Source organism: Montipora foliosa, chromosome 13 (assembly GCF_036669935.1).
Source record: "Montipora foliosa isolate CH-2021 chromosome 13, ASM3666993v2, whole genome shotgun sequence".
NCBI classification, from domain to species: Eukaryota; Metazoa; Cnidaria; class Anthozoa; order Scleractinia; family Acroporidae; genus Montipora; species Montipora foliosa.
This window is the reverse complement of record NC_090881.1, coordinates 39,208,478-39,223,477: the sequence shown is the minus strand read 5'-3', so window position 1 is coordinate 39,223,477 and position 15,000 is coordinate 39,208,478. Positions and strand designations below refer to the sequence as shown.

The 15,000-nt window shown below is 38.5% G+C and overlaps 1 protein-coding gene and 1 pseudogene across 1 annotated transcript in view; one reads left to right on the top strand and one right to left on the bottom strand.

The window, feature by feature from the left end:
- LOC137983200 (fibroblast growth factor receptor 1-A-like) overlaps positions 1-14,262 on the bottom strand; it is a 63,761-nt pseudogene extending 49,499 nt beyond the window's left edge.
- A 51-nt stretch (positions 14,263-14,313) lies between these two features.
- LOC137981958 (neural cell adhesion molecule 2-like) overlaps positions 14,314-15,000 on the top strand; it is a 45,462-nt gene continuing 44,775 nt past the window's right edge. The window contains exon 1 of the mRNA XM_068828982.1: positions 14,314-14,457. Coding sequence (XP_068685083.1) covers positions 14,394-14,457 — 64 coding nt within the window. The 5' untranslated portion in view covers positions 14,314-14,393. The remainder of the gene's footprint in view (positions 14,458-15,000) is intronic.

Below are 15,000 nucleotides of genomic sequence, written 5' to 3'. Positions count from 1 at the left end.
ACATGGGTATATAGGGGTATACATGGGTATACATGGGTATATAAGGGTATACATGGGTATGTTGGGGTATATAGGGGTATACATGGGTATATAAGGGTATACATGGGTATATAGGGGTATACATGAGTATATAAGGGTATATAAGGGTATACATGGGTATATAGGGGTATACATGAGTATATAAGGGTATATAAGGGTATACATGGGTATATAGGGGTATACATGGGTATATAAGGGTATACATGGGTATATAAGGGTATACATGGGTATACAGGGGTATACATGAGTATATAAGGGTATATAAGGGTATACATGGGTATATAGGGGTATACATGGGTATATAAGGGTATACATGGGTATATAAGGGTATACATGGGTATATAAGGGTATACACGGGTATATAGGGGTATACATGGGTATATAAGGGTATACATGGTTATATAGGGGTATACATGAGTATATAAGGGTATATAAGGGTATACATGGGTATATAGGGGTATACATGGGTATATAAGGGTATACATGGGTATATAAGGGTATACATGGGTATACTGGGGTATATAAGGGTATACATGGGTATATAAGGGTATAGAAGGGTATACATGGGTATATGAGGGTATACTGGGGTGTGCAAGGGTATACATGGGTATGTAGGGGTATATAAGGGTATACATGGGCATACTGGGGTATACAGGGGTATATAAGGGTATACAAGGGTTTACATGGGTATATAAAGGTATACATGGGTATATAGGGGTATCTAAGGGTATTCATGGGTATACATGGGTATATAAGGGTATACATGGGTATATAGGGGTATACATGGGTATACATGGGTATATAAGGGTATACATGGGTATATTGGGGTATACATGGGTATATAAGGGTATACATAGGTATATAGGGGTATACATGGGTATATAAGGGTATACATGGGTATATAGGGGTATACATGGTTATATAAGGGTATACATAGGTATATAGGGGTATACATGGGTATATAAAGGTATACATGGGTATATAGGGGTATCTAAGGGTATTCATGGGTATACATGGGTATATAAGGGTATACATGGGTATATAGGGGTATACATGGGTATATATGGGTATAGAAGGGTATACATGAGTATATAGGGGTATACATGGGTATAGAAAGGTTATACATGGGTATATAGGGGTTTATAAGGGTATGTAAGGGTAGACATGGGTATATAGGGTTAATTATTTAAATGTATTATAATATACGCGTGGGAATACATTATAATCCAAATACACTATAATAGGGGATACATGAAGTACCTAGGGAGAGCTTGCCGTGGAGACTGCTGGCCAAAATGAAAACGGCTCACTAGTTCCAGTGTGGTCTCTCACTCGTTATACAAGATGGCGCAGGAAACATTGAAGAAAAATGAACAAGATTCCGAACGAAGTCCTCCAATTAACCCTCGAACAAAGTGGGGAGGATACTGGTATTCATTAAGTGGATAAAGTGCTGACATGAAGGGTGTAATTCTTAACATTGACGCTTCATGTTCCTTTTGGAACAAGGCCGGTCAAACGTGGAGGATATTTCTATAATCTATAGAATCATCATAATAAAGGCTTTTATTTTCATTTATTCGTGTTACACTACTGGGAATTAAATTGGGGAAATAATCGCTTATTATTTACAATTTTGGGAATAATTTGGGGGAATGTGTCGTCCATATTATTCACAATTCTGGGAATAACTTGGGTAAAGTGGTTCCTATATCATTCACAATACTGGGAATAACTTGGGCAATGTGTCCATACTATTCACAATTCTGGGAATAACTTGGATAAATGTTCCCATACTAATCACAATTCTGGGAATAACTTGGGTGAAGGATTCTATATCATTCACAATATTGGGAATAACTTGGGAAATGTGTCCAAATTATTCACAATTCTGGGAATAACTTGGATAAATGTTCCCATACTAATCACAATTCTGGGAATAACTTGGGTGAAGGTTTCTATATCATTCACAATGCTGGGAATAACTTGTGAAATGTCTCCATATTTTTCACAAGTCTGGGAATAACTTGGATAAATGTTCCCATACTAATCACAATTCTGGGAATAACTTGGGTAACGGTTTCTATATCATTCCCAATGCTGGGAATAACTTGGGAAATTTGTCCATATTATTGACAGTTCTGGGAATAACTTGGATAAATGTTCCCATATTAATCACAATTCTGGGAATAACTTGGAGAAATGTTCCCCTATAATTCAAAATATTGGGAATAAATTGGGAACTTTTCCCATATTGTTCCCAGCTTTGGGTATAACTTGGGAAAACGTTCACAGCATATTCCCAATATTGGGATGTAAAAGGAAAGTAGACGTTCTTTCCCAATAAAAACCCAAAATTTTCCCCCAAAAGTAATTTCTTGTCCCAACTTTTTCCCATGAGTGGGAAAATTTCCCATTTAATTCCCAAATGGGAATCTCGAAAAGTTTCCTGTGACAGCTATCATGATATGTCAAACTGGATTGAAACCAGCGAAAAATGCAGAAAGAAAACATTTTCCATTTTAACTATATAACGGTGCTCCGCGCACGTGTGGAGCTCCGCTATAACTGTAACTTACCAGGTTCCTCTTTTTCCACAAGGCTTAAAACAAAAGGATCAGTGGTAGTTTTTCCATCTGTGGCAATGCAACTGTAGTTTCCAAAATGTCCACTCTTTACAGAAGCAATGGTGAAGCATTTGTTTTCTCCAGTTTGAAGCATGGTTCCATTCTTCTCCCAGGTCACTATTGGTGGTGGATATCCAATAACTGGACAGCACAATGTCTTCTGAGTCTCATTAACTGCTGCAAAAATGGGTCTTCCACTGGAAAATGTGCCATCCAGTTTCAGAGTTTCTTTGATTGAAATAGAAACAAAAATGGTAATTATTTTGTATCGCCATTTCGTGATTTACACGTGATACTTTGAAAGTTCTCAAACAGGACTTGCCTATGGCTTGTACAGATGTGAGAACTTTCAAAACATAACCTGGGCCCATAAATCATGAAATGCATGGGTTTGTGTTCATACGATTTCCTATACATAAGTGTGCTGTTACATCCAACACGGACAACAACTGCCTGGTAAAGATACATTTTGAATTTGATCAGGGTTAAGTTACCAAGAATCAAGCAATCACAGAGCTCCTTTTGTTGAGTGACAGTCAAGGTATTTTATAATGCAATTTGTGTGCACATTTCACAATTGAAGGCAAAAACCACGATACGTGTAATACACGTACAATAATATTATTGCTTCCTACACTGCATTTAAGGTTTTCAAGCTTAAGTTGGCAGCACTTGACCAAGCTAAACAAATGTGAATTTGTGAGAACATTTTAAAGTGGGGCCATACAATCTTGTATCTTAATTAACACTGCTATTGAAGATGACTTTAGTTGGATCTGAATAATGGCAATAAAATTAAGGACAGTTCCAAATCCAATATAATGGAGAGTTGTTTAGTTGTAATGTTACAGAGGGATCGTACGCAATTAGACGCAGACTTTTTGCATACTCTGATGGTCTACTTCAATTGGTTTGTACCCTAAGATTTCCATTCCTCTTTAAAATTAGTTTCATTTTCAAACTGATTGAACATTCTAAAACGTGGGGGTGTGAAAATATCCCAATTTGTGAAACAAAATAAATAAATTGGAGGCAGCCTATACAGAACCACCCAGTGAAAACCTGAAATAAGGGAAAATCATGTACCTTCATCAATAACTATACTGTAGACTGATTTGAAAGAGTGAATATGTATTAAAAGAACAAACTCACCTGGCAACTGAAGATAGCTTTCAACAAAATTCGACTGGTCAACATTGGCAGTGGCATCGCAAGTATAATATCCCTTGTTATACTCAGTAACATTTTTCAAAGTAAGGATGGAGGAACCAATCGCAGAATTAATGGTAACATTCTGACCATTGTCAACTAACATCATCCGAGTTTGTCCATGTCGTTTTAACCAAGAAAAACTTTCCTTTGGTACGTTAGTGGCATTGCAGATAAAGACCACGGAGCCCAAAAATGAGGCAAATTGAGCCTGAGGTTGCAGAGATGCCTGGCCTAAAAAGCAATGAGAATCAAACCATTACTGTTTGCCTGCCACCTCACCCCCACACTAATGAGTCAAAATTCTGCCATACATACAGTACTCCACTGATATAGTGTCTTCCTAAACCATTATTAAGACATATTAAAACACTGAGGAATAAAAATGAGAATGAATTTTTTTGCAGTCAAACAAAAACAACCAACACTTTAATCGAACAGGGTGGCCTATTAATGGCAACTGGGCTGATATCCAAAGGGTCCTGCAAGTTAAACAATAATTAAACTCAGCAAAAATTATTCTACTACACGTGTATGACTGAAAACTAACAAGATGTATAACTAATTACTGTATAACATAGCCAGCCTCAACCCCAACCCAAAATACACTATACTACTGTATACATTACTAGAATAAAATATGAAAAAATTAAATAATCAAATGAGTAAATAAATACCTGAATAGTTAAAACGCAAAAGTAATAATTATAAATGTCACAGGGATCCACATTCGCAGTTGTGCGGTCGTCCCAGATGACTTAAAACCCGTCCGGACGAGTATAAAAACTCCAAAGGCCGTCCGTTGGACGAGTGAAGTTTTAATTGATGTCTTTTTGTGAATGCCACCAAATGTTATAATATAGAATGTACTTTCGTTCTGATTACTTTCCGTTCAATGGAAACTTCCAGAAAATGAGGAATAAACATGCAGCTTTCCTCAGCACTTAATCTCAAGGCGTCAAGCGCCAATTCTTTGACCACGCGGTACTTTCCATGAAACGATTACAGGCTCAATTTTCATGCATCTTACTGCAGGCATGGTTGTTAGCAAGTCGTTTAGCAAAGAGCAAAGGGTGACTGGTGGTCTCAGCTGATAATGTGGCTTTAGGGGCTGTTTACATGGAGGTTGGAAGATCCTAGAAGGCGGATCATCCTTGTGCCATATGTTTTCTGTATTCATGCAGGTTACATACAAGAGGTCATACTTGGCCCTAGTGCTAGGATCGTCCCAGTGCTAGGATCTTAGCTGTGAGCTAGGAGGATCCTAGCTCTAGGAAGATCCTAGCACCATGTAAACTGCCTTCGCTTGGAAGTTCCTGGTACTAGGGCTAAAAAAGCAAACATGGCGGAGGCCGGGTGTTCACGGTATTCAGCTGCCAAAGGTTGACAATCTCGTCTGGCGTTGCCACAGGACGATTCTAATGATTCTGATGACCGCCGACAATATTCAGGACCAGTTTTGTTTCAAAGATACACTACCCAAACAAGAGGCACAGTGGAAAGTAAAAAGCAATCGATCAACATCAATGTCGAAAACGCTGTGAATCAAATACATCCAACTGAGTTGAGAGATTGCCAGGAGGAAGATGAAAAGGAAGTTATTAAAGCTAGTAAGGAGAGTAGAAGGACCCAAATTACAAGTTTGTTGTTCTCGCCCGCCATCTTGCTGTCATTCTCCACTTCCACCTTAAGACAGAAATTTCTGCATGTAAACCAAATGGTTAAGTTGTTTTGCCTTCTAGGATATTCCAAGTGCTAGGATCTTCCTACCTCCATGTAAACAGTCCCCAAGTTACAAGGTCTTTCGCCACCTCCAGAAAAAAGGAAAACAAAAGAAACAGAACGTGCTGCTTACGAACAGAAAAAACACGAAATCTTGGTAACATTCAAAAGGAAGACACTTAAACTGGAGTGTCGAAACTTTGGGTCTTTAAAATAGTAACTTTGTAAGCCACATTTAAGTGCGTTTTGTCGTGGCAGATATAGACCACTGTAAATCGGGTTCCCACGGTGCAAATAACATAATACTCCAGAGTCAAAATTCTTAATTTCTGACGAGTTACAAGAGATTTTATCGACCATTTTCTGTACTTACGCATTTTTTTCGGGAACTCAACATTTCTCCGGGCAAGTATATTAAAAGACGTAATTGCCCAGCAGACGACTTTGATAAAACATGAATATAGATCCCTGTTTTAAATGACCTATAAAGTGCAGTATCCATAGTGCACTGTAAAATGACCCAGTGTACTGTATCTTACAAATTAAAGAGATGTATGTGTTGTAGTTCAATTTTGACCTCTGGTTTAATTCTTTTTTGAACCAGTCCAGAATTTTCTAAACTGGTTTATTTTTATCAACTGTCTAAAAAAGGGATTTTCCTTTTTTGGGGGTGACTAGTTAAAAAAAAAGGGGCTTGGTTTTTTGGGGGTCGCAAAAAGAATGCAATATTCCTTTCTTCCGTTCTACTTCTACCCCTCCCTTCTTACTCACCCGAACTTGAACTCTGTAATCTCTGGATCTGTTGCCTAATCTCTTATCCACTTGACCACACACGCAGCTCATGCAAATTCTCCATAATAATAAATTTATAATTAGATATCTTATTATTCATCCCAGGCCACCTGCGGTCCAAACTTTCATTTATTCACATTTCAACACAGAGCAACACGTGGTAAATCTATCAGTGATAAAATGGCAGACTCGAACCAATGCAATAGCGTAAATGAAATAAATTTCTGTAGAGAAAGAGAGGAATTGAAAAGACGTGTAAATAAATTGTTATTTCTAAGATGATTTTTACAACACAGCCAAACATTTCTTGAAAGAAAAAACAGAGAGGCAACTCTGCCTTTTGGGAAAGGAGGACTGATCTGAGCCAAAAGAAGTAACAAAATGGGAACATCAGATGAGAACTCAAAAGAAATGGGTTTACTGCAACAGCAAACTCTTCTTCACAGGAAACAACAAGAAGTAGTTTGAAAATGGGAACTGTTTCAAATCTTGTCCTAAGTACACCGTCGAATTTCTAAATTGAAAGCTTAACGCTAATGGGCCATTTCCGAGTAGCTGTTTGTTTCAGTTGCAAAGTGAGGCTTGGTGCTCAACTATTGTAAGGGAAATGAGTTTGAATTGCATAAGAAAATGCAACTCATTTCCATTTGAATGGTTGTGCACCAGGACTCGCTTTGAAACTGAGGCATGCAGCAACTTGGAAATGGGCTATTCCTAAAACTTGGGCAGTGTCCCTAACCTTACACGAAAGCTAACCATTCAAAATAAGTGCTTAACCCAAATCACCAAGCTGAACATTTGAGCCTATTCACATAGATTTGATGGTCTTTGATAGCACCAGAGACATTACAATCCACCATAATAATCTTAAAAACAATGATCTCTCTATTATATTTTATACATACTCCATAAAGAGTTCTATTTAATTGCACAAAGATGTCCAAGTGTGTTGACATGGGTGGTGTTAAAAAAAAGGACTGGTTAAAAGAAAAATTAAACCAGAGGTCAAAATTAACTGCAACATATGCATTCTTCCCCTAAGAATTTCATGTGCACTGCTAAACAGATACTCAAAACATAAGATGGTAAGCTGCTGTTGGTTTCTCTTGCAACTATGTTGTGGAATGAACCTCAAGCTATTGTCATCAAAGGCGATCCATCACTGACTGCAGTCAGCCCTGAAATCAACGCCTGTTTATTTCAATAATTGGCTCTAAGAATTTAGACTTTCTGTCAGGATGCGCACCCCCACCCTCTCAATGAGCAGGGTTCTCCTTATCAGGCGGTAACCGGTAAAATTTACCGCTTGTAAGAGCACTTATTACCGGTTTGAAAAGGTGCCATACCTGTTGCGTTGAAAACTATGGAGAACCCTGGATGAGCAAAATACATTGTAGTTTGGCATTAGACAGATTAAAATCTTGCTGTACAAGATCTTGTAAGATTCTTAATTAAGAAACAAAGTAAGATCTCATTAAGAAACTTGTCAAGAATCTTAGTAAGATCTTAGTACAATTTCCACCTAGGCGACCTGCTAATGCCCACTCTTTGAACGAACTTGGATAACTTTTAACTAGCATTATCGATTTCCATTAAAGCTCCTTCAATATTCCTTTGGCTTCCAATGGAGGCCAACCAGCCAGACCCTACCCTGAGAAAATTAATGCTCCCATGGCTGGTAATCCACAGCACTGCCAGAGGTCACCAAGCACGTCTGGCATCTACAGTAGGCACCCACCACAATGATGAGGAGTGGAATTAAAAGAGGAAGGGAAGGGAGGGAGGCAAGAAAGGGAACACACAAGACGCCAGGTGAGATGTCCCACAAATGCTACCATGCGGCATTCAAGAACAAAGCAAGCATGGGCATAGGTCTCATAGGCACTGCTAACTGTTCCCTGTTTATGCAGTATTCTTCACCAGGGTGCGCCCTTGCGGATTCCCGCAAGAAAAATAGAAATGACACATTAAAAGCCATGCACTACGCCCACTTGGGTGCACAAGGATGCTATGAGCAAAACAGAATTTTACAAGCAAGTTAGCAGTCTTTTAGTCTTCACCTGAATGAAAACAGTTTATTAAAGTATTCAAAGCCTTCACTTTTGTTTTACATGTAAGCTCTTGCAGGGCCCCTACTTTTCAGGAAAGGGGGCCTTGGGACTCCCAAAGACAAAAATTTAATCCTGGTGAGAACACCGATTACATGTACGAATGCATAGGCAACCCACATGCTCTTTGTTGTTAACATATTAAATTGCATTTAACAGAACTGCAATTAGAAAAGTTTTTTATCCAACAAGTGGTTGTATCTACATGTATCTCACTTTCCTTTCCTGAATCTCATATCAAAAGGACCAACAATGATCGTATAGTGTACAAGTTTTTAATGTACCTGTGATAGTGAGTCCGGTAGAGCTATCACTTTGTATAATTCTGGATGTGTGAATGAGAGAACACATCAGATAAATACCACTGTCTTTAAAGGTGACATCCTTTAAGACAAGAGTGGCTTGACCTCTCTTTTCTACCCTTCCAGCATATGCCGCTGTGTATGTCAGATGACCAGTTGCGTTTTCAAACATCACTAGTGTACTTTGATCTCCCACGAGAACAGCCCAAATGATGTATTGAAAATCAGCCATCCTATTATCAACTGAGTATTTCCACTCAACCACTGCATTGCTGCCATTCATGAAGTAGACAAACGGATTTGGTGTTTGGGTGAACATAAATGCTCCCCCTGTAAAATAAAAGCAAGAAATCAGTGAACCAGGTTATCAAACAATAATCAACAGACCTAGCTTTCAACTGTAAACAGTATTGCCCTCCGTGGACACAAGCATGATTTTATATTACCTACACTGTAGAGTTAAAACTGAATGCTTCAAGCATAGTTTCCTTAATTAATAGAGCATTTACACATGACGTCAGGGCGGCCATGTTGGTGTTCCAAAACAAAGAAATGGCAGCCATATTGGTTTACCAACTAATCCTCCGGGAATTAAACTCTATTTTCATGCAAATACTTTCTTTTGTTTCAGTAATCCAATATGGCTGCTGGTTACATGAGTGAAAATGCTCCATACATGTAGATGCCTTTTCAATTAAATCCACTGTATGTAAGGAAATTTACAATGTTACACATTTCTTATACATTTCTTAATTATAATTAATTTATTAACATTTCTCTCTCTGTCTGTCTGTCTGTCTGTCTGTCTATCTATCTACATGTATCTATTAATTGACCTTCTCAGCGCTAGCTTTCATGTGTAGTGTCACATGACTTTTGATGTAAACAAACCTCTAAAGTTTGGACATTCAAGTAGATCGGACACATAACACACTTGCAGTGAGATGGCGTGGCGAGCGTATATGAAACGTTAGTTTCTTTTTGCATTAGACTTGGAAATGATGCAACAGAGACCCTAGTCGCTTCCATGGTTAGCATTTGGTGTAGGATGCGATAGGTTTACACTTGTATTTCTACAGGATTGACAGCGGTGAGTATAGCCTGTTACAGACTCCCAGATAGTCGGGAAAACAAAGACAACTGTGTGGGAAAAGCGATTGGGGGCTTGGGTCAAGGGATGTCGGGGGACCGTGCGAGCATCTCTTTAAATTCTTTATTCCACCCACTTTGCACTAATGTTACCCTTTCGCATGTCAAAATGTCAATGTCAAAGTGTTGAAAATGGGAGGCCTTGTGTGGTTCCGCGCGAGTTCAAGCACGATTCTTTTATTGTTGTTCAGTGATGTGTTGATTCTCTTAAGGTCATATTTCTAGGTTCTTCAGGTTTTCCAAGAAAAACGTGACGTGTTTGGGACCGAAGATTCCTCGAGTTTCCTTATTTAGCGTTGTCCGTTTCTTATGCTGGCCGTGAAAATGTTGTGTTGCCGGGCATGTTGCTGCTTCCTTCGGGTTGGACCTTGTGCGGAACGAAAAACTTTCCGTTGTCACTGTTGTCTCACTTGTGCAAGGACGTTAGCCAGAATTTAAGGCACTTTTAAGAAAATAACTTTACAAGTGAACAAAGGCATTGTCAAAGCGCCCGGGAAACGAGTGTCAAGGAAATCAACGACCAGAGATTTAGCAAATTCGACCACAAGACACAACCAGTTCGAAAACTGCGAATTCCCGACGCTCTGTTGACTTTTCCAAGGAAAACAGGCTGTTTCTGCCAGCCTTGATGAAAAGATGGTCTCATCAATAAACTTCAGCCCTGATGCATCAGGACAACCGATAAATTATGAATGTGAAAGATCGACATTTCATGTGGATGACTTCAATTGCATTTGCACTATACAGACACGTACATGTAGCCGTCACCTTTGCTTCCTGAAATCGCTTGATCTTCTAAAGCTTGATTAGTTAAATGATAAAAAATTCCAGTGCCCAAGTTTTAAAAGAGGAAAAGATTTTATCATTTCAGTGGCCAAATGCAACGGAAATACATACCCGTTTCCGGCAAATTTTTGCGCTATTGCAAAGTGTTTTTTTCTTTTTGTCTCATTTTTTCTAAGGCAATGTAATCTTCACACAGAAATTTAATCGAGCTTAACTGCATGGTGAATTCAAATACCCTGCCAAGTATTTGCATAAGGAAGAATAACATAATATCGAATTTTTTCTTGTTTTTCAGAGTTATCAGAGAGCACCGTTGAATGTTAACAATTGTGGCGTGCAGGGGACATAATAGTTGTGTGTGTGTCATAAAATTCAAACTCTATATCGTAGCCGGTGATGCTACATGTATATTGTAAGCGGTGTGCAGTGATGTCGTATCACACTATCGAACCGCTATCACGACGGGCAGAAGTAACTGAAAATTTATGCTTTTGCCAAAACCGGTTGGAAGCATTTCAAACGGATCTTTTTCGACACAACTTTTGCTCGAATCTGAGCGCTTGTACGTGTGGGAAAACATTAAGACACTCGGCGACAGAGTTGACCTCCTTCTTTCATGCTGTGCGTAAGCACCCTGCGTGAATCGAAATGATAACGCAAGTGTTGATGTAAACTGTCAAAATTAACCAATCAGAAGGTACACTGTATACCAGGAGCTGGTATACCAGAATGAATGCAGGCTCCCCTGCCTCGCCTCGACCCAAGCCCCCACTCAAACTTTCCCACGCATTTTTTTTCTCTATCCCCACTATCTGGGAGCCTGGAACAGGCTAGGATGAGTCTGCTTTTTTCATCTTCGATCGCTGGGCGGACGGAAACGAAATGCATTCCTTGCATTATGTTATTCACAAATTTACCTTTGTGTACTTAAATTGTCATGTATATATTCACTTCAAGGTCTGAATGAGGAGTTGCATGTACATTTATCACGATAATTCAGTTACTTCAGGTTTGGATGGCACTGGTGTCTTCATGGCTGATTGGCCAGGCCCATTTTATAACATTTCTTGGTGAGAAAATTACTGACATTTATTACACTCAGCCCATGAAAAATTATTCAGGACAGACTGATCCTTTGATCCTTCACTGATGACGAGACATGGGTCCTAAAGTTGACAGCGTTAGCGTAATTGTGGATAGTTAAGTTGTGACTTTGCAACACTGTATATTTGTTTAGCATAAACAGAGCTGAAGAAATTTTAATTTTGTTTTGTTATGAATAACTTTATTGCGTTCATAAGCGTAGGGGCTCGGGAAGAGTGCATCGTGATGACGAGGAGTACGGTATTTACTCGCGGATAGGCCGCACTTTTTTCCCGGAAAAATGGGACCGGAATTAGGTATGTGGCCTATACGCAGGTACAAGCGTTTTGATACCTCATTAATAGGCAAGAGATCTCACGGTCATACACTAAATTGGCGTTTTAATGTTCGCTTTCAATTGTTACTAACTTACAATGTACAACACATACAACTAAACACTAAACCATTGTTTGTGTTAACAAAATATCCTTTAGCGTGAAATTGGTAAGTTTTCACACCTATTGTTTTTGATCTTCCATTGAATTATACTGCTTGTAAAAATCTGTTCTAAAGAAAAATTGATATCTCAGAATCCACTGACTCTAAGAAATCGCTTGAAACAGGAAAATACTCTCTACCTCAAGGCAGTAATTGCTAGGAATATTTTACTGATGCACCGAATGTTCTGGTGTTTTAAAATTTTGTCTGTGAATGTTTGTTTACACTCGTGCCGACAATCACTTCTTGTTAATTATGCGACGGCAGCGGCGCCATGAAATGAACATTTCGGCATCAGTTTTTGTTTGTGAATTACTTTAAAGCCTGCTATTTCACATTTTTATTCTTTTGTTTTGAGTTTACTATTCCAGTTAGTGAATAATATTTTATTTTCAACTTAACAAAGAAAGAAGCTCGCTGCTGTGAAATTAGCAAAGTAAGAAAGTAATATCACACGCGTGATAAACGATTTTGATTGCCAACGATATTTGTTGATATGTTTTCAATTTGCAGTGGTTTTCATCGAGAGCATTTAAGTTTATTAGGCAATTAAAGTGGGATAAAAAAGGCAATATACAGTTTTTTTGAATAGTTTCATTAATAACTTTTACATTTTTTTCCCTACTTACGGTTTTAAACTACCGGAAGATTTAAAAATTATCACATTACCCACACCTTCCTATAACCTGCACCAAGAACTGTTTGCGGAAATATTAACACATTACCCACAGGTAATCGCCGGGAAATTACGGTAGCTGTTGTTGATTTCAAACTTCGCTTTATTTATCTCGGTACTTGACCTCACTATTTTTTTTTCCCATGAAAACCATTGAAAGTTTGGGGTGCAGCCTATCTACGAGTAAATACGGTACATCTGCCTGTACTTTTGTGTTCAAGCTTCAAAATAATTTTGGTGATGAGTTGGGGTGTGTTGTTTGATATTGGAGTTTTTACTGGGAAGATAACTTAAGCTACTAAGAATAATAAATTTTGCTTTGTTGTAGCTCTCTACTCAGCTCTAGTTACAGTGCAAAATAACACATTGAAACATACAATCCTACAACGCAAAAATAACTGTCCTATGTCCCCTTATAGCTCTACCTATGGTCGTTTGTTATCTTTCGATGTACTTTTCGATTAAAGTCGATTAAAACCGAACCCCAACAACAAAAGTCGATCAAAATCGATAATCACAAGAAAGTTTGTGATCGACTTTTATCGATTTCCGACATTTCTCGACTGATTAGTATGGACTTTTATCGACAACGATCGATTTTTATCGACTATCGAGATTATCGACATGTTACGTCCTGCATATATCATTTCGTTTAAAACAATATGGCGCCTAGTAACCGCGGTGATCGAAGTATCGAAGTACATTTTGTGCTATTAATGAACAGTGTGTGAAACCGATTTTCTTGCAGTATATAGAAACCATTTAATTGGGAAGAGAAAGGTGAGTTGTGTTCTAGCGTCGAGTTCCGAATGATTTCATCATATAAAGATCCATGACAAATTAATACAGAAGTTGTCTACTGTTTATCCTGGGTTGCCCTACAAAAAGTGATTCGCCAGCTGGCGACCGGTTCTGAAAATCTAGTCGCCAGCACACAATTTTCGGTCGGATTGGCGACCAGTGAGTCGCAATTTCAAGTCCTGAATAAATAAATAAAAACGAAGGACAGAAACACATTTCCTCTCCATCTAACACGTAAGCCCAGGGAAAACTTGCCAAGCATACATGTAGTATGTGAGTATTCTCATTCATGTCACAATGTTGGCTAATATTGTAGATATAAGTGTAATGAACGTTCTTACCATAAATCCCATCGATTTCAGAGGAAAGTAGGGCTAAAAGGAAGTAAAACTTAAACATTTTTTGCACACTTCAAAAAGCCACCTCCCTGTGAAGAATGACTGTATTCCAGTGATTCTCAGTCTTTACCGGTTTACAAGGCCTGGTAACAGAAGAAGGAAGAAGACACTTCTTCTTAATTACATGAACAGACTTCCGCAAGAACTACAGAAAGGAAAATTATTCAGAGGATTGTTGTCTATTATAGAATCATCACGAAGAAATGGTGTGTGTGACGAAAGAACAGTGTGTTTTCTTCGTCCTTATTTCTGTCACTCAAGTATCAGGTACGCTACAAATGTTTATGAAATTCTTTGTCTTTTGGCTCATTGACCGCTTACCAAAAACCGGAGTTTCATTTTTGATGTTGCAAGCGCAGTCTTGAATATGTAGCTTTTGAGTATTTATTTCACATTTACAGGTGTTAAAATTTGTCATGGTTGAGGACTAATGTGACTTCGTTTACTTAACTTTTAAGTTCTGCATCTCGGTTTCATAAATGTAGATTTTCAAATCAGTCCTGAAGTCGTCTATATATACGAGATCAAATGAAGCGCTTGTACTGATGTGGTATACGTGTGGTCTATAGCTACGTGTCAGCTTTCCTCTGAAGCAGTTCCTTAATTCCCGAATCTTGCATTCGTCGCAGGTTAGGATCACACGTCAGTGTCGATTCTCCTCGCGTCATTGTTGTATGTCACAGTAAGCTTTGCTGCAAAAAGACTATGAATAAAAGTCACTGGCTTTAAAACTCCCATTCAGCAACTTATCAGCGATGTACATTTGTATTACTTAAAGTGGGAAGAAAAACACTAACATGCATTAATGAC